This window comes from Grampus griseus, assembly GCF_964374135.1.
Source record: "Grampus griseus genome assembly, chromosome: 9".
NCBI lineage: Eukaryota > Metazoa > Chordata > Mammalia > Artiodactyla > Delphinidae > Grampus > Grampus griseus.
The window spans coordinates 14364157-14382718 of record NC_139003.1 but is presented as its reverse complement, the minus strand read 5'-3'; the positions used below and the strand labels follow the sequence as shown (position 1 = coordinate 14382718).

Genomic DNA, 18562 nt, shown 5'->3' with positions numbered 1-18562 from the left:
AAATGATCATGATAACTCTTTAACCTGTTTGTCACCTAAAAGAGTAAAGCTGTAAACTTCATCCAACCATAAGAACAAATCATTACAGCAAGTGTGTAGGGGCGCTCATGAGAAAACAAAGTTGCTTTCTGTTTATACAAGTCTAGCTTGTTCCAGGAAGAGGTTGCCTTTGAAGAGCAGAAGAGTAGGTGGGACGTGTCCTACTGCCCTAACTGCCCATTTTTCACCCTGTGGCAGCCTCAGCTGACAATGGGGAGAGGTCTTAAGCAATGACGCTTGGAGTTTTAATGTTAAACAGACTGGACTTTTTTAAAACCAAAGGAAAAAAAAAAAAGCCAACTGTCCTGTTATTTCCTAGGAAAGCTGTGTGAGCCACCCACGATTTCATGCCGGAGAGGAAGAAATCCACAAGCAGCAGTGGAAGGAGGAATAAATTGCTCTCTGCTTGTATCTAGAAAGTCCAGCTTGCTGGGTAATAGTCACCTCTACTTCTGAGTATTATAATGTACTGCAGTCTATATGCTACAGGATGTTATCAGTAAGGTTAATTTGCTTAAGAGTAAGACATTTAAATGGCAGAAACTACTATGTAATGGGAAGTAAACGACATAAAAATCTGTAAACTACACAGATGGAATGATTATCTTGCTGAAAAGTATTTACAAGAGTTGTCAAACTTAAAAATTACCTATTTTTCTTTTGCAAAAGAGGCAAGTGTTTCTCATTTGCTGTCCTCCTCTGTGATGACAAGAGGGTATGAGGAGTATGCTGCTGTGTGGTCTGCAGTCTGGTTTTTGGCAGCCAGCATTCATTCCCATATCCTTATGTATTACAGGGGCTAGATTTATGGAAACATTCCCAAACTCCTTGCCTTCAAGGTTCTGGATGTGATTTCTTTCTGCTAGATGTATTCATGAGGTATTTTGTAGGTGGGAGGAAAAAGTGATATTTTTTCTTCTGGCAGCACCTAGCAAAACGGGCAGGCCATGGGAGACTTAAAGTTCTGCCGTAGCTCCCAAGTAATCTCCTATCAGCCCCTACGTGAGCACTTGGGGACCAGCTCTGATCAGCAGTGGGGGGACCTGTATTTTTCTGACCTAGGTGATAGCAGCAACCTCCCAATACTCTGAACTGCTGAACGTTAGTGGCAGCTTTCCTTAACTCCTGCAGCTCTTCTAATAGTGCCGTCAAGCGTCTACTGAATTGAATGCCCTGCACTCAGTTCCTTTCTGCTTGAAAAGCCTGCAGTGGTTTCTCTTTTTCTGACTGAGCCCTGATGGATACAGGTGCATAGCTGATCTTCTGAAAGAAATGAACATACTTAATGGGTCCTTTTAAGCTAAAAGTGATATTTTAAAGCTAAGTGAGGCACTGACTGCCTTTTTAAAAGAAACTCACGCAATGAAGAAATTTGAGAATGGATGTTTAGAAATGTTTTATCACTATGTGATTTTGTTGTCCCAAATGATGTGTTAAACCAAGATTTTCAAAATAATAAAACATACTGTATTACATTGCATTTTCAATAAAATAAAGAATAATAATCTTTCTTTACTGAGAGAAATTAGTACTTTTTTACTGTTAATAAATAAAATAAAAATATTTTCAAAATATTGTTTTTCTTTTTTAAAATATACGTTTTATTTCTATTTTGTGCACGTTTTAAATGTATCTACTACATTGAATCAATAGTACATGTATATAATTTAAAAATAAATACAAAGGGGGAGGCACAGGATTTTTACCACAGTGGATACACAATCAAAGAAGTTTAGAAATCACTGCCTTGAGACACGCCATCTCTAGAATCACGATTGATGGAAGCGAGTGCCTACAAACGTCTACTCTCAGATACACCCGCTTTCATTAGTCCTGGCTCTTTCCCACCAAAATTTCCCCCAGATTCCCAGGCTCATGGCCAGGTAGCTAGTCACTGCTATAGTTGCAGTGTTAAGACTGGACCTTCAGGGTCTGTTCCTACAGTTTCACTGGGCATAGAAAACTTGTCCCAGAACTCCTCCTGTACCCTCCCAGAGCTTGAAGGACAGAATAATGGTGGCCTCACAGTGGGTGGAGACTGGAGGTAGGGTCTCTCTACTTAAAGTGTGGGCACTTCCCCACGCCAACACACACACACACACACACACACACACACACACACCCTGAAGATGCAGATTCTGCAGGTCATTTGGGTCTGTGCTCAAACGTCACCTTATCAGTAAGGACCTCCCAGAACGCATTAGCAGGTCTCAATCCCTGGCCCCTGGCTTTCTTTTTCTTTATAGCATTTATCACCATTTGATAAATTTTATGTTTTGCTTGTTTATTTGATTATTGTCTGTCTGCCCCTTTCTAGAATGGAAGCTTCATGAGTAGAACTATTCTACTTGTGCTTTCCCTGGCATCTGGAAATGCCTGCCTCACAGCAGATGCTTAATAAAAATTCATCGAATGACAAAATATTCGCTTTCCCAGCCTCCCCCGAACAACATGGGAACATAACCCAGGCCATGCTAATTAGAAGTACTCAGCCCAGAACTCTGACTCTTAGGTAATGACTTAATCTGTTCTGGCACAAGTGGAAGCAGAGGAGCCAGCTACTGCCAGTGTCCTGGAGCGACAGCTTTGATGCCATTGTCCAGCCCCTGTCCAGTGTCACTGTGTTAGCACTGCAACTGCAGCGACTGTGCCTGCTGGTGTTTTCACTGGACCAGATCTGGGACAGACTTTGAGGTGAGGTTTCTTGCCTGTGTAGCTTCTAAGCCTAGTGTCTAGCCTTACCAGGAAGTTCTGAGAATCACCCAGTACCTTTTTAATAAAAATCCCTTTTCTGCTATAAGTTCTTTTTTAAGTTTAAAAAATAGGCTTTGGAGTTAGATTGCCTGAGGTCAAATACCAGGCTTATCAGTGAGCAGTTAGTAAAGTTGGCTAAACCAAGAAACTGCCCTGAGCTTGTTCCCACATTTCTAAGTAGGTAAAATCCGAGTACTACCTCATAGGATTGTGGTGAGGGTCGCCTGTGAAGTGCCCCAGGACATAGTTTGAACCCTGGCAACCCTAGGTTATATAAGGTCAACAGAAGTGTTTTGTTTGACAGACAGTATTGTTTTTAACTGATTGCTAACACTTAAAGGGGCATTGCATAAAAATTCTGGATTTACAACTTCTCTTGAAAAATCAGCAGCTCTGGCAACACTGTAACCACATTCCTACTTGCAACTAGATAGAGCTGAAAAGTCTCGCTCCTGTGCAGGAGGCAGGAACCCACCTGCCTGATTCACTCTTGTTTACCTGCCTACTCTCTTCTGTAGGGCTTTGGGTATGTAGCCCTGCACTAGGAATATAAAGATTTTCCAAAGTTGCAAAATTATGAAGTTTGGCTAAATTGTCTCTAAGAACTTTTCTAGACTGATTTGGTTTTCTGTTGACACACAGTAATTCTAAAATTTAGTGGAATTTATTCCCAGACAGCCATTTTATTATCTTTAATGTTTCTTTGGGTTGACTGGGTTTAGCTGGGCAGTTCTCTGCTCCATATGACATTGGTTGAGACTGTAGTCATTTGGGGGTGCCACTGGATTGGGACACTCAAGATGGCTCACTGAACATGATAATTCATGCTGTCAGCTGAGAGGTCAGCTTGGCGTATTTCAGGACTCTTCATGGGCCGTGGGGTTTTCACAGCATAGTAGTTAGAAGCAGATTGTGAAAGTTGCCAGTTTTAAGGCCTGGGACTCCAGAGAAGTCCCAGAACATTCTATTTTAGTTAAATCTGGTCACAAAGCCAGCCTAAGCTGGCTTTCAAGTGTGGGAGGGGTGAGTAGGATGAGTAATAAGCTTCACCTCTTGATGTAAGAAGCATCATATGTATGAAAGGGGAAGATCTTGGGGGGCCATCTTTGGTGACTAGTGGCTACATAGAGCTAACATTTTATGATTATCTATTTACTCTTGCTTTAGTGTAAAAATGGAAGAAAAGAGTCTCTCTGCAGTTCAGTAAAAAGGAACTCAGAATTATGTCTTATTGCCCCTTATCATAACGTATCAACAGTTATTGAAAACCTACTTCCAATTAATTCTCCCACTTCCTCAGAGCTGGCTTAAATTTGCTACATCTTAGAAAGTTGGATAAACAAATTTCTACTAAGGGGAAAATAGCTGACAGCATTCTTCTTAACTTCCTGCATATTTGCCTTTTAAATATCAGACACTTGTGAATTACAGGGTGATAAAATGAATATTTTATGAGTGTGACAGGGAGAGATCAATTCATTCACATTAAGTCATACTGGTTTACTCTTGAGTTGATTCTGGAAGTATCAGGATTCCAGCCCACGTGAAAAATTGATCAAAGTTGGCACAGCTAGAGCTGGTGAACCCTGAGACGGACCTATGAAGAGAGCCCCATGAGAATGGGGAGTCCGGAGTCTGTGCAGTTGCATCTTGGCTTGTGAGGAAGATGATGAAGCTGAGACACAGGTGATATAACTCGTAAAAGGTAAGATTACATAGAGAATCTAGAGGAGCCCACAGGAGGTGAAGTGAATCATTTTAACTTTGCCATGCTGACCATAAGGGCCTGGAGAAGTGTCTGACCTAGACTTCCCGAGGAAACTTGAAGCCCAAAAGGTAAATAGGAGTATTAATGCGAATGGTTAAGATTCAGGCAAAGGGAATAACACAAAATGTGGAGAGGGGGGCTTGCCTGGTCCTGGAAGATCCCACATGCTGCAGAGCAACTAAGCCTGTGTGCCACAACTACTGAGCCTGTGCTCTAGAGCCCGCGAGCCACAACTACTGAGCCCGTGTGCCACAACTACTGAGCCTGCACTCTAGACCCCATGAACCACAACTACTGAGCCCGTGTGCCATAACTACTGAGCCTGCACTCTAGAGCCTGCGAGCCACAACTACTGAGCCCACGAGCCACAACTACTGAAGCCCACGCGCCTAGAGCCCGTGCTCCACAAGAAAAGCCACCGCAATGAAAGCCCGCGCACCGCAACGAAGAGTAGCCTCCGCTCGCCGCAACTAGAGAAAGACCGCATGCAGCAACAAAGACGCAATGCAGCCAAAAACAAATAAAATTTATTAAATAAATCTATTTAAAAAATGTGGAGAGGAAGACAGAGAAGTTCGGCTACACTGAGCAGAGGGTGAGAGGAGATGAAGGTTAAGACACAGGCAAGGGTCAATTTAGGTAGGGTCCAGTGGTCTGAAATTTACCTTACGGGCAACGGGGAGCCACTGCGAGATTTTAAGCAAGGGGTTAGTCCGCTGAGACTCAGAAGTGACTTGTCCAATTTATTCAAATAGGAAAAGAAACAGAAAATTAACTCCTAATTGTTTATAATTAACTAATTCCTAGTGAATTAACTAATTCTAATTCCCTGCTATCCCATGTTTACCACTAACCTGCCAATTCAGAAGGCAAGATAACCGTTTCTAACTGGCCACTTGCTCTGCGGAAATGGCCTGTGTTTCAACCGGAAATAAAATGACCGCTACGCACGCCCCCTAATGGCAGGATGCAGCCAAGCCAAGTCCGGAAAGCCGCAACACCGGAAGGGGCCGGCTGTTTCCGGTGAAAACCCAACGAAACACAAGCTCAGCGGGCGAATCTGGGAGATTCGGCTAGCGTGCCCAGTGCACTCGGCTCCGCGACGTCGTATGCGCGCTTTTGCGCAGGCGCAGCAGCTACCGCGTAGGAAACGCGTACGCAAAACCGTGCGCGTGCCCGATCTCCGTCCGGCGCATCGGTGCTGCTTCGAGGGTAAAACCTTTGGAGCTGTGAGGCGGATATTTGTTCTCTTAACTACAACTCCCAGCATGCCTCGCACCTCATTAATGGTACTAAGTGTAGTTTCCTAGGATAGGTTAAAAAGAAGCTGAGATGACGATGACGTACCAAGGAGGAAAAAAATTGAATACGCTGTTTGAGCACATTATTCACCGAAGCCCCAGTGGCCTAATGGATAAGGCATTGGCCTCCTAAGCCAGGGATTGTGGGTTCGAGTCCCATCTGGGGTGACTATACTTTTGCCTTTAAAATAATAAAACTTTTTACCTTTCCTCCTTCTTAAACAATTATAGCGAAAAATACTAACTTAATTTTACTCTTTAAAGATGGAAAATGTATGCGTGGTTTTTCTAGGTGTGAGGCTACAGTTTGCGAGAATCAACATACTCCCATTCCCTTCTTCTGAGCCGTAACCCCATTAAGATTTCTGCTAAGTCAGTACGTTGAATTTTGACATCCCCTCTAGACATAAAATCTTCTCAAAGTTTTCTATTTCAAATTGACACCCACTTCCGACATGCCCTCATTTTCTTCAGAGTCAATGGTCTGTCACCGAATGGCGTCTGAAATGACGCAGTCAGGAAAGGAACTAGGACCTTCTTTTCCCTTGCCCGGCCTGTCTTCAGGCTCTTCAGTTACACTCGGCTTTCGTTTGCTTTTGTCTTAAAACCTTAGGACGCCGCTCGGTGTTCGATTAATAACGCTCCGCAAAGAAGGGAAGTGAGACATTCCACTGTCCTGCAGTCGATAGGGGAAGCCGGCAGTCTGGTTCCGACCGTACCATTAAGCGGCTGAGCAAGGGGGTGGTGAGGGAGTAAGAGGGGAGTAGGGCGCCGTCCCGCGCCAAGCTCGGACGACGGGAAAATGGCGGCCTTGGGGTCACCGCTGCGTACTTGGCGAGGCCTTCTCCGAGAGTTGCGCTACTTGAACGCGGCCACAGGCCGACCCTATCGCCACACCCCGGCCTATCGGTACCTCGTGAAGGCTTTCCGTGCACATCGGGTACGGAAGCCCGTGTCCGGGGGCTCCAGCGTCCCTTTCCCGGGAAGGGAGGGAGAGTCGGGTCTGGGCAGGGTGGAGCGCGCCTGGTCTTAGCCCTCATTTCTGAGGCTCTGGTTCCCTCCAAACAGATCGAGGACCGGCGGGAAGGCAAAGTCATCCTGGGGTGGAGCCGTCCCTGAGGATTTCATTGGCTGTCTTTGGCCTGTGTGGAGGGGAAAGTGAGAAGGAAGTGAAATGGCGGAAATAGAGAGGGACAAGAAAAAAGATGTCCTTGGTGGAGAGTGTAGAGTCCCAGGCCACAGCATCTACCCAACACTCTCCTTCCCGGAGGAGAGCTATTCTGGGAACCGGTTTTTGATGCAGAGAGGAAATATTGGGCGCTTCTTGAAAAGCAGGACTACGCCGCTTCGGGGAATGGTGCCTTGCAGAGCTGAACTAGAAACCTCTAGTGAGGTGGTACTGTGAGTTACAACATTAACGCGATATGTGACCAGACAACAGTTTTTCCGCCTGTAGTAGATAAATATGTACATATGGGAGGCCGTCATTCTTGGAAAATCCCTTTGTGAAATCCGCACTCCTTCTACCCCTTAGGCAAGATCGGATGGAAGATAGTTTCTTTCTTCAAAAGGGGCAACTGAGGCTCGGGGACAGTTGACCTGTACAAGCACATGTATAGGAACAGCTAGGCTCTAGGTTACTCGGTTCCCAAATAAGAGTCTTCCATTTAATTGCTGACTCTAGAGTTCCTGATCTGGCTTGGAAAGACGTTGCAGCCTTTCTCAGAAATATAAATTGGAGAGTCAGCTTGGGCTTTAGCAAAGGAAACTTAGCGTCTTTTGAGCAGTGTGGGAAAGGGGAGAACCGTCATCCTAACTCTTGATTTTCTGAACCATGGAAGTTAGAATGCAAAATGTTAGAACTAAACTTCAACTAATTTTATTTTATTTTTTGCGGTATGCGGGCCTCTCACTGCTGTGGCCCTTCCCGCCGCGGAGCACAGGCCCTGGACGCGCAGGCCCAGCGGCCATGGCTCACGGGCCCAGCCGCTCCGCGGCATGTGGGATCTTCCCGGACCGGGGCAAGAACCCGTAGCCCCTCCATCAGCAGGCGGATTCTCAACCACTGCGCCACCAGGGAAGCCCTCAACTAATTTTTAAAAGGTCACAATATTAGGGACTGTTAGGAACTTGGCTAACAACGACGAATAAGAGCCACATGGGTGCTGTCTTTTAAGAAGCTTACAATCCACCCGAGGAGCCATATAACCAAGGACTTAGAATAAACAAGTGCTAAGGGAGTAAATAGACAACAGGGGTCCTGGCATACAGAAGGGGTAGGCTTTCAGGAGGAAATTCATTAACCAGGGACTTGAAGAATAAATTCGAGTTAGCAAGTAAATGGGGGTTGGGGAAGATGAGGTCCAAGTAAAGAAGGTGCATAACTGAAAGCCCAGAGGTGGAGGAACTGACAGGTGAGAGCTGCTAAGGTTTAGGGTGTGGTGGATGACGTGGAGGAAGATGAGGTAGGTGGTAGGCAGCAATTTAAACTTTATTGGAAATGTAATGGGAAGTCACTCTTAAGATTTTTAAGGTGACATGATTATAGTTGTACCTAATGGAGGCAACATTATTGCCCTTGAGAAGGCCTTGGTAATGGCTCTGAAATTCCTTGGAAATACACCTGAAATTCATGCTAAAAATTCCAGAAACACCACTCTGTGAAATGCATATGAGGATATGGGGAAGGGTTCTATTTCCTGCTGGCTCAGAGCTAACTCAATAATCTATGCCCATTTTCTCTCTCCTCTCCCTAGGCTGAAGGGATTCAGTTAGGGAGGGATCTCCCCTTTCTCCATAGAGAAAATACAATTTTCTATTTCATTAGCTCTCTTGGTCTCTTGTGGTTCATTTACTATGTAATATTGCTGATGCTTCTCTCCTGACTCCTCTGACTCAGGCTGAATCAAGATCAGTTACGTTCTGTCCTATACTAACATAGAATTCCTGTTTCAAATTCTATCAATTTAGACTTATATAATAGAAATGAATGTTACCCTTTGTTGATGCTTGACATTAGTGTTGGTCACTCATAAATTTTTAATTATAAAAAGTTAAATTGATTAAAGCAGATGAATTTTATTTTTGAGCAGCTTATAGGTGCCATTTTCATATATGTGATCTGCAAATCTTAAAGCACACATTCTAGTTTTCAGATTCCAAACCTAGATATTCAAGTAAAGAAAGGTCAAAGAGAGACATGTAGGCAGTGGTGCCCAAAGATTAATCCACACTTGAACAGGGCTCCTTAAGTCATTTGAGGCTATGCACACATCTTTGTCTTACCTTTCCTGCCCCTTTCTCACAGCCTCAGAACATAAAACTAGTCAAGTAAAGTCTGTGTACTAATTTAATCTGGAAGTTAATTATGATGAAGAAAAAACAAAGTTTGTAGTCACTTTGGAATGGATATGACATTTCCAGCTTCTAAAGGTCATCAGAATACAGATTTTTCAGATGAATAAATAAATTGTGAGAGCGAGTATAATTAAGTAGTATGAACATATGCATATTACTTTTATTTATAAAACCTTCATTTTGTTAATGGTGAGGACAAAGCTATTTTTCAGAAAAATAAGTTTTTAATTTTCATTGAAATGAAAGGCATATGCCATATTAACCGAAGTCCACAGTCACATAAAATAAAGCAGCCCTTCATTTGTTTGAAGGGGAGAAAGTTCTGTATTTTATTCCTTAGGTGACGTTAATGATCAGTGACCTGACTATATTCCCCATCTCTGCCATTAACCAACCATAGAGCCTCTCTGGGCTTTAGTTCCCTCATTCGTTAAATGAGGGTGTTGAACCAAGAGATAAACTTTTTTCCAGTATTAAAATTTGAGGACATGATGAAATGCTTCAGTGAAACTCTTTGTAAAATTCCTCTTTGATTAACAGGTGCCAGCTTTCCTAATCATCAACAGTTACAGAGTGCCTCTATATATGTACAGAGTGCCTCTATATATGTACAGAGTGCCTTTATATATGTTATTAAGTATACACAAACACATGTTTGTATGTCCTCTGCATTTACTTTCATTCTAGAGAATGCTTGTTTAATAAAACTTTCTCTGTGGACCTGTATCTGCAGCTGGGCTGTTAATAGAATATCTGACCTTGCTACTTCTCCAGGTCACCAGTGAGAAGTTGTGCAGAGCCCAGCATGAGCTTCATTTCCAAGCTGCCACCTATCTCTGCCTTCTGCGCAGCATCCGAGAACATGTGGCCCTTCACCAGGAATTTCATGGCAAGGGTGAGCGCTCAGTGGAGGAGTCGGCTGGCTTAGTGGGTCTCAAGTTGCCCCAACAGCCTGGAGGGAAGGGCTGGGAGCCATGAAAATGGAGAGATTCCTTGGATGCTGCCTTCATACAAGAATTTAATAATTTCTATCAATATGTATTTATCATTAAATTTTTTTTAAAGTTTAGGGGTTTTCTCTGAAATTTTGTTGACTGAATTTCTCTGAAATTTTGTTGACTGAGGTTTTCTTAGGGAGGTTTCATCTTTACTCTCAGTGAATTTTCTGAAGTTCCTACACTAGGCTGCTTGATGTTCTTGATTTACTTTTAAAACTCTTTAGTTTTCTTTTTAATTTAAAAAGTAATACAGCCTATTAAGGAATTCAAATGGTACAGACATAAAATAAAGCCCTCTTACCTTTTCCCTTGTCCCTCCCTCCCCTCTCCCAACCCCATTACCAGGTGGTAACAATTACTAACAGTTTGGTGGGCATGTTTCTAGATGTTTCCTATGCATAAACAAACAATTATACATATATACCTTTTATCTAAGTACACAAATATGATGTTAAGGTCCTGGTAGGAAACAGATGGCACACTCATACAGGGTTACTGAGGAGAGTTAATGAAGGGATATTTATAAAGATGTGGGTTGAATTAAGGTCAACAAGACAGTGGGGGGCTGTTATCTCCCAAGCCTGACAGAGTTGACCCTTAGGTATAAGAACATGGCCACCACTCATCTGCAGGCTGCAGGAAGGCCAGGGAGAGGGCAATGGAATGAGCACACTGACCGCTCCGCTTCTGCCGTCTACCTTCCATGTCAAATTGCTCTTCCTTCTGAATTCTGTCTCAGGGTGAAGGGCTCCATAATGCACTTGGCTGACCAAGTCAAGAACTTGGGCTTCATTCTGTATTTCTCTTTCTCTTCACTCTCCAGATCCAGTCAGTAAGTTCTGCTTTTGCAAGAACTGTTAGCATCACTGTCTCTGTCCTAGTTGAAGCACTGGAAATCTTTTGGCTGAACTATTAAACTAGACTCATAAGTGGTCCCCTTGCCTCTAAAGCCCTAAATTCCACAAATAAAAATTCTCTGTGAACTACCAATAGTTCTTTATCTGTGCCCCCTTTGTGGTATATGTCAGTTTCTTCTGGTATTATAATTGTAGACGTATAATCTCTTTTTCCCTGGACTGTCAGCTCCTTTAGAGTAAGGATGCTGTCTCATTCATTTTTGTAGTCTATAAAGCGTCTTCCACAGTGACTTACATAGACAATTATTCAGTCAGTGTTTTGAATGCAAGGCTCAGTTCTACTCACTAGGAGAAAAATCTGAACAAAAATACTCCAAGCACTTCAAAACATCATCTCTTCTAAGAGATTAACATTAGAATAATAGTATTAAGAGGTCAAAACAAGCATTTGTTCAATTGAACTGATCAAAAAAATAAAAATGTTTAACATACTATTTCCCCCTATGTTATTGCATGGACATGGGTATATTGTTATCTGAAGATGTTTTACTTTGCTAAGATGAAGAAAGCAAAAGGATTAGGATAGATTGATGTTTTGATTCCTTTAGTTAAAATATTGTGTATATAACAAATAACTTTTTTTCTGGCCGAGCCGAGCAGCTTGTGGGATCTTAGTTCCCCGAATAGGGACTGAACCCAGGCCACAGCAGTGAAAGCGCTGAGTCCTAGCCACTGGACTGCCAGGGAATTCCCATAACGTTTTTAAAGAAAGAGATTTGAGGCAGAACTGCCGAAAAGGGTAAGAAATACTTACGGGCTTGCAGTCATATAGACCTAGGCTTTAATCCCATCTTTATCATTTACCAGCTGTGTGATCTTGGGTAGGTTAGTTGTCCTGAGCTTGTTCCCTCTTCTGTAGAATGAGAATGCCAACAAGGTGGTTGTAATAAGTGAGACTAATGTTTACATAAAACATTTGCACAGTACATAAGTGCCTGACAAAAAAGAAAAACTTGTTTTCTTCTTAAACCACCGCACCCTTATTCTTTCATCATGAACCCTTCCTCTAAGCCCTATTGCCACCAGTCTTCTGAAATACAGACAACTTATTTCCCATGGTTTAAATGATTTGCTCAGGCCATTTCTGTCCTTATATAATAACCTGGACCTCCTATCAATGGTCCTACCACCCAGAATTAGGTGAACTCAATGTTAGAAATAGACGGAATTGACTGTATTAGTGATAAACTCTCTATACTGGGAATGTCCTAAAAGTAGGGACTCCTGAGGTTTTGGCACTGTGTTAACTCACTGTAGTTTTTGATGTGGTATATGCTTTACCACATTCCTTTGCTGTCTCTTCTGACTGTCCTTTAACTTCAGCTGCTTCCTCTCACTGAATTCTATTAGTATTTAAACATGCTCAAGCCTCTTCCATCTAAAAACAACTATAGTTGACCCTTGAGCAATTTGGGGGATTAAGGGCACCAATCCTCCACAGAGTCAAAACTCTGAGTTTAATTTATAGTCTGCCCTCCACGGTTCTGCATCTGCAGATTCAACCAACTGCGGGTCGGGTAGTACTTTGGTATTTATTATTGAAAAAATCCACGTATAAGTGGACCAGCACAGTTCAAACACATGTTGTCCAAGGGTCCGTTGTACTCAGCTTTAACTCAAATATCTTTTCAGCTCCTATCTTCTAACTCATTCCTCTTTGCAAACAAATTGAATGTATTCAATGAATTGAATGAATTTATTCAGTGAATTGAGTGAATTTTCATTTTCTACATTTCTTTTTTAAAGTCTTTATTGAATTTGTTACAATATTGCTTCTGTTTTATGTTTTGGTTTTTTGGCCGCGAGGCATGTGGGACCTTAACTCCCCGACCAGGGATAGAACCCGCACCCCCTTCATTGGAAGGCAAAGTCTTTTTTTTTTTAATGTTTATTTATTTATTTATTTTCTTATTAGTCATCTTGGAAGGCAAAGTCTTAACCACTGGACTGCCAGGGAAGTCCCCACATTTTTTAAACTTATATTGAGGTATAATGTACATATAATAAATATACAGGTGAATGAATAATGACAAATGAATGCATCTGTGTAATAACCACACCAATAAAGCTATAGAACATTTTCATTGCACCCCAAAATTTCCCTTGTGCCCATTTGCAGACAACCCCCCTTCCGCACACCTAGTCCTAGGCAACCACTGACCTGCTTGCTGTAATCATAGATTAGTTTGGCCTGTTCAAGTATTTCCTCCAAATGCAGTCATATAGTATTTACTCTTTTGAGTTGGCTTCTTTTGCTCAGCGTACAGATTTTGAGGTTAATAATCCATGTTGTTTCATGTACCCATTTTCTGCATTTTTCATGACCATTTATTGTTTTTTTTTTTTTTTTTTGTACGCGGGCCTCTCACTGCCGCGGCCTCTCCGGGGCCTCTCCAGTTGCGGAGCACAGGCTCCGGACGCGCAGGCTCAGCGGCCATGGCTCACGGACCCAGCCGCTCCGCGGCATGTGGGATCTTCCCGGACTGGGGCATGAACCCGTGTCCCCTGCATCGGCAGGCGGACTCTCAACCACTGCGCCACCAGGGAAGCCCATGACCATTCATTCTTAATCCACTGCAGTCTGGTTTTTCGCCCTCTATTAGAACTGCCTTGCAAATTTACAAATGACCTTCATGCCACTAAACCCAATGGATCATTCCTTCTCTTGCTGACTTGTAGGGAGTATTTGCCACTGTTAACCTTTCCTTCCTTTTCTCTTGGCTTTCATGATACATTCTCTGCTTTCTTCTTTCATTGTAGCCATTTGTCTTCAGTTTCCTCTTCTGTGTATCGCTTATATGTTGGTGTTCCTCATGTTCAGACCTAGGTCCTTATCTCACACTCTACATGCTTTCCCTGGGTGATCACCTACATTCCAAGGCTTTAATTATCATCAACAGGCTAACTCCAGTCCAGCCCCCCCTGCCAAACTATAGACCCGTCCAGCGGCCAGACACCACCACTTAGGTGACTCAAAGGCATCTCAAATTCAGTGCATCGGGCTTCCCTGGTGGCGCAGTGGTTGGGAGTCTGCCTGCCGATGCGGGGGGCGCGGGTTCGTGCCCCGGTCCGGGAGGGTCCCGCGTGCCGCGGAGCGGCTGGGCCTGCGCGTCTGGAGCCTGTGCTCCGCGGCGGGGGGGCCGCAGCGGTGGGAGGCCCGCGTACCATTAAAAAAAAAAAGAAAAAAAAGAAAATTCAGTGCATCTAAAATGGAAACTTCTTCTTCCCCCATAAAATCCCTGGTGTTCCCTGTTAGTTCATTGACATTCTCACTTAGCCACTTAGAAATCTGAGTTATTCGAGACTGCTTCCTTTTCTTCACATCCTCAGCTAACTAATCGCTAAATTAGATTTTACCTCCTAAGAATCTTGACTCGCTATTGCTGCTACCCTAGCGCAGACCTCTTATCTCCTGCATCTCTTCTCTGAACCACTGCCCTCCCTAATTGCTCTCTTTAAATCCAAATTGTGCTCTTCAATCAATCCATATTCCACTATGTACAGATCTGATCTTGTCTCTCTCCAGCTTACAACCCTTCAAGTTAAACTTTAACAAGGGCCTGCAGGATCTGGCCCTTGCCAAATATCTTGAGCCACATCTCTACTCCCCTTACATTTGACAGTCTAGCCATACCGAAATTTGGTTCTAGGAGCCACGGCTTTCTTTCAACATTCTGCTGCGTGTGGCTTGCGGGATGTTAGTTCCCCGACCAGGGCTCAAACCCACGCCCGCTGCAGTGGAAGTGTGGAGTCCTAACCACAGGACCATAAGGGAAGTCCCCCAGAATTTGAATTTTTTAATCTACATTTAAATTAACAGGAACCATGTTTATAAAATTTGATGTTAGGTATGTACTCATGCCCCAACGATAATTGCAGTATTAAATTTTACTATATAGCCTTTATTTATTTACTATATTAGTTTATAAATTACAGTAAAATGCAGAGTTGTCTGCTCTGGATGGCTAGCAAAATGTATGCTACTTGTACCTATTCTAATTTTTAATTACCTAGTTTCTAGCATGTATAGATTAAGAGTATATACTGTTCTTATAAGTTCCTGTTTCCTTATGAGACCTTATTCCTGAAGGAATGGATATCATTGCTAGAATGTACACAAAGACATATTCACAGAGGTTTTTGTTTTTTCAGATAAGAGTTACTAAATTTTAAAAATTAAAAAAAGTTTACAAACAAAGAGAACAAACTTCTGTTAATGATAGTCTAGGTAATTTGGATTAACCCTTCTGTTGAAGACAGCTAAAAAACGTGGATGAAATTTTTTTTTTAATTCTTAAAATCATTAAAGAGCTATTAAGATAAGTAGGGAAATACTAGGCCAAATCTTAGAACACAAGAACCAAGAAAAGTAAGTGCAGCACACAAAGGCACATTTTTGGCTTCAGGGCATTTGCCAGTTTAGTAGCAATAGCTTCAGTATTGAAACTGACCTGTATTTTTGGTGGGATTATAGGGCTAGTGAGGCAAAAGACAAAGTCCAGGGCCCACCAAGGTGGGCTCACACTCACTTTAAACTAGGACCCTGGAGTTCACCCTCAAGTTTGAACTGGAAATTAAAAAAGCCCTTGCCAGGCTTTCAGACCATATTTGTGCCATTTTGGTGCCAAGGGAAATTAAAGCATTGAATTTGTATCACGGTGATCCTTGACAAGTACTTCAAGTTACTATCAGAGAAAAATAAAAATCCTCTCTGGAGAAAGATAGCATTAAGCCCTACTTAGGGCTTATATTATGCCTACACATAGTTTTTCATATACATGTTCAGCACACAAAGATAACTAGACACAGAAGAAAACAAGACCCCATAAGTGAAAACCAGGAAATAGACAACAGAAACAGAAACACAGAAAACATCAGATATTATAATTAGCAAACTCAGATTACAAAACAATTATGATCACTAGGGTCAAAGAACAGCCAACCTTGGGAATTTCATCAAGGAACCAGAAACTATAAAAAATGACTTAGATTTGAAAAACCAAATACAAATTCTAGAACTGAAAAACTAAAGAATTTAATGGATGGGTTTAACAACAGACTAGACACACTGGAAGGGAGATTAGTGTGAACCATAAATTTGTCAGGAAAAAAGCATCAAGAAGGTAGCTTGGCAAGACAAGGTGGAAAATGTGAAGAGAGTAAAGAGACATAGAGGAAACAGTGAAAACTTTATTTGGAGGTCCAGAAGTTGATGAATGACAGTATTTGAGAATAGCTAAAAACTTCCTGGAATTGATAGATGTCAGTTCACAGATTCTAAAAGCCCAGTGAATCTCAAGCAGAATAAATAAAAATAAATCCACACCCAGATACATCATAGTAAGTTGCAGAAAACCACAGGCAAAAAGAACAAAATTTGAAAGCAGCCAGCTGTCTTCAAAGGAGTGACAGACTGAGAACTGACTTCCCAGGAGCAACGAAGGCTGCAGAATGATAGAATCTATGTGCTGAAAGAAAATAACTTCCAACCTAGAATATCCATCTAGAATTGAGAAAGGCAAAATAAAGGTCTTTTCAGATCAACAACAATGGAAGAGTTCCTTACCAGCAGGCCAACACTAAAGCAAACCCTGAGGCAGGGTAGGCAAACTTCCCTAAAAAGCTAGATAGTAAATATTTTAGTCTTGCAGGCCATAGGGTATGGTATCTGTCACAACCACTCAACTTTGCTGTTGTAGCGCAAAAAAACCACAGACAATAACAAATCAGTAAGCCTGGTGGTATTCCAATGAAACTATTCACAAAAATTGGCAATGGGCTGGATTTGATGGGTCAATCGTATATTGCTGACTCCTGTTCTAAAGTTTAAACATCAGACACAAGGGAAATGACCCCAGATGGAAAGGCAGAGATTCCAGAAAGAAAGCAGAGTGGTAAATAAACAAACATCGATTATATGAAACTTGGTTTTAAAAAACATAAAGAACTGGGAATTCCCTGGCGGTCCAATGGTTAGGACTCTGCACTTTCACTGCCGTGGGCCTGAGTTCCATCCATAGTTGGGGAACTAAGATCCCACAAGCTGCGGGGTGCGGCCAAAAAAACAAAACAGTAAAGAACTAAAACACATGCTTAACAAGAGCATGTATCTTGGGAAGAGGTTAAATGGAGTTAGTTTTCTAGGTTCTCTGTATTATCTCTCTGGGGGAAGTGTAAAGACTTTGATACATTAAAAACGCCCCTTATAACTTCTAGGGTAACTGCTAAAAGAATAAAAACAGACTAAAATTTTCAAACTACTAGAAGGGGAAAAAATGAAATGATTAAAAGGCAGACAAGAAAGGAGAGAAAATTAAACATAAAACAGGTGAGACAAATAGATAAAATAAGAGCTTTAAACTCAAGCACATGTGTAATTACATGAATATGAATGATTAAATGCTTCAATTAAAAGACAGTGAATATCAGACTATTGAAAAAAAAAAACGGTTGTTTTAAAATAAGAGATACATCTAAAATGTAAGCAACCAGAAAGGTAGAAAGTAAGAGAGGGACAAGAACTAAAATCTCTTCACTGACACATAACATTTCAACATTTTAGTGTATTTTCCTCCTAAGGGTATTGTATATGTAATAGGGCATTCCTCTCAGACATATTAATTTGTAAATTTTTCTTTTATTGTAAGTAGTTTTCAAAGGATGATATTCCAAGTATTGGAGTTGTTTGAATTTTCAGTTCTCTGAATAACTGGTGGGAAACTATCTGGTCAGTTACTAAACACTAGGATGATTCTAAGATTTTTGTTGGCCCAGTATGCATTTAAAGGGATCTTGGGGGAATTCCCTGGTGGTCCAGTGGTTAGGACTCGGTGCTTTCACTGGCAGGGCACAGGTGCCATCCCTGGCCAGGGAACTAAGATCCCTCAAACAGCGCAGTGCAGCCAAAAAGAAAAAAAGGATCTTGGTACTATGATTGTTATTTTACGTAAATTTTTTACTGATGTTGATATTAAATTATAAGTTCCAAGACAATGTATATAAAATCTTAATGAAACAAAAAAGTTTACCATTATTTCCTTGCAAAGTACCTATGTCTCATCTTAAGGAATTAATATTTTACAAAAAAAAAGTTAAAACCTCAGGGCAAGGCTCTGGGCTAGGATTTTCTGCTAGCTCATTTAGTCCTCACAACAGTGCTATAAGGTATGTATCTTCATTAGACATGAGATTAAGAAATAAATCGCTGCATGTCCCCACAGTTAGTAATCGGTCGACCTACATCTGGAATGCAGGGTGATGGCAAGCTAAGAACCCACAGGCTTGCTTTTCTGTTGTCAGGGCTGCTGATACACTGAAAAGGCCTTATCCTTCAAATTTAGCTCTCAAGCAGGAAAAAAATTCTCTACAAGATGACCTCCTTTCCTTTGTTAGAATACTGCTTAACTTTTATAGCTTCTAATTTAGACT

General features: G+C 41.9%; 1 protein-coding gene across 1 annotated transcript; it reads left to right on the top strand.

Annotated features, from left to right (window-relative positions):
• The first annotated feature begins 6524 nt into the window (after positions 1-6524).
• FMC1 (formation of mitochondrial complex V assembly factor 1 homolog) lies at positions 6525-10288 on the top strand. The gene is made up of 2 exons (XM_082661954.1): positions 6525-6802; positions 9994-10288. Exons 1-2 carry the CDS (start codon positions 6665-6667, stop codon positions 10195-10197), a joined length of 342 nt encoding a protein of 113 aa, XP_082518080.1. The 5' UTR covers positions 6525-6664; the 3' UTR covers positions 10198-10288.
• The last annotated feature ends 8274 nt before the right edge of the window (positions 10289-18562 follow it).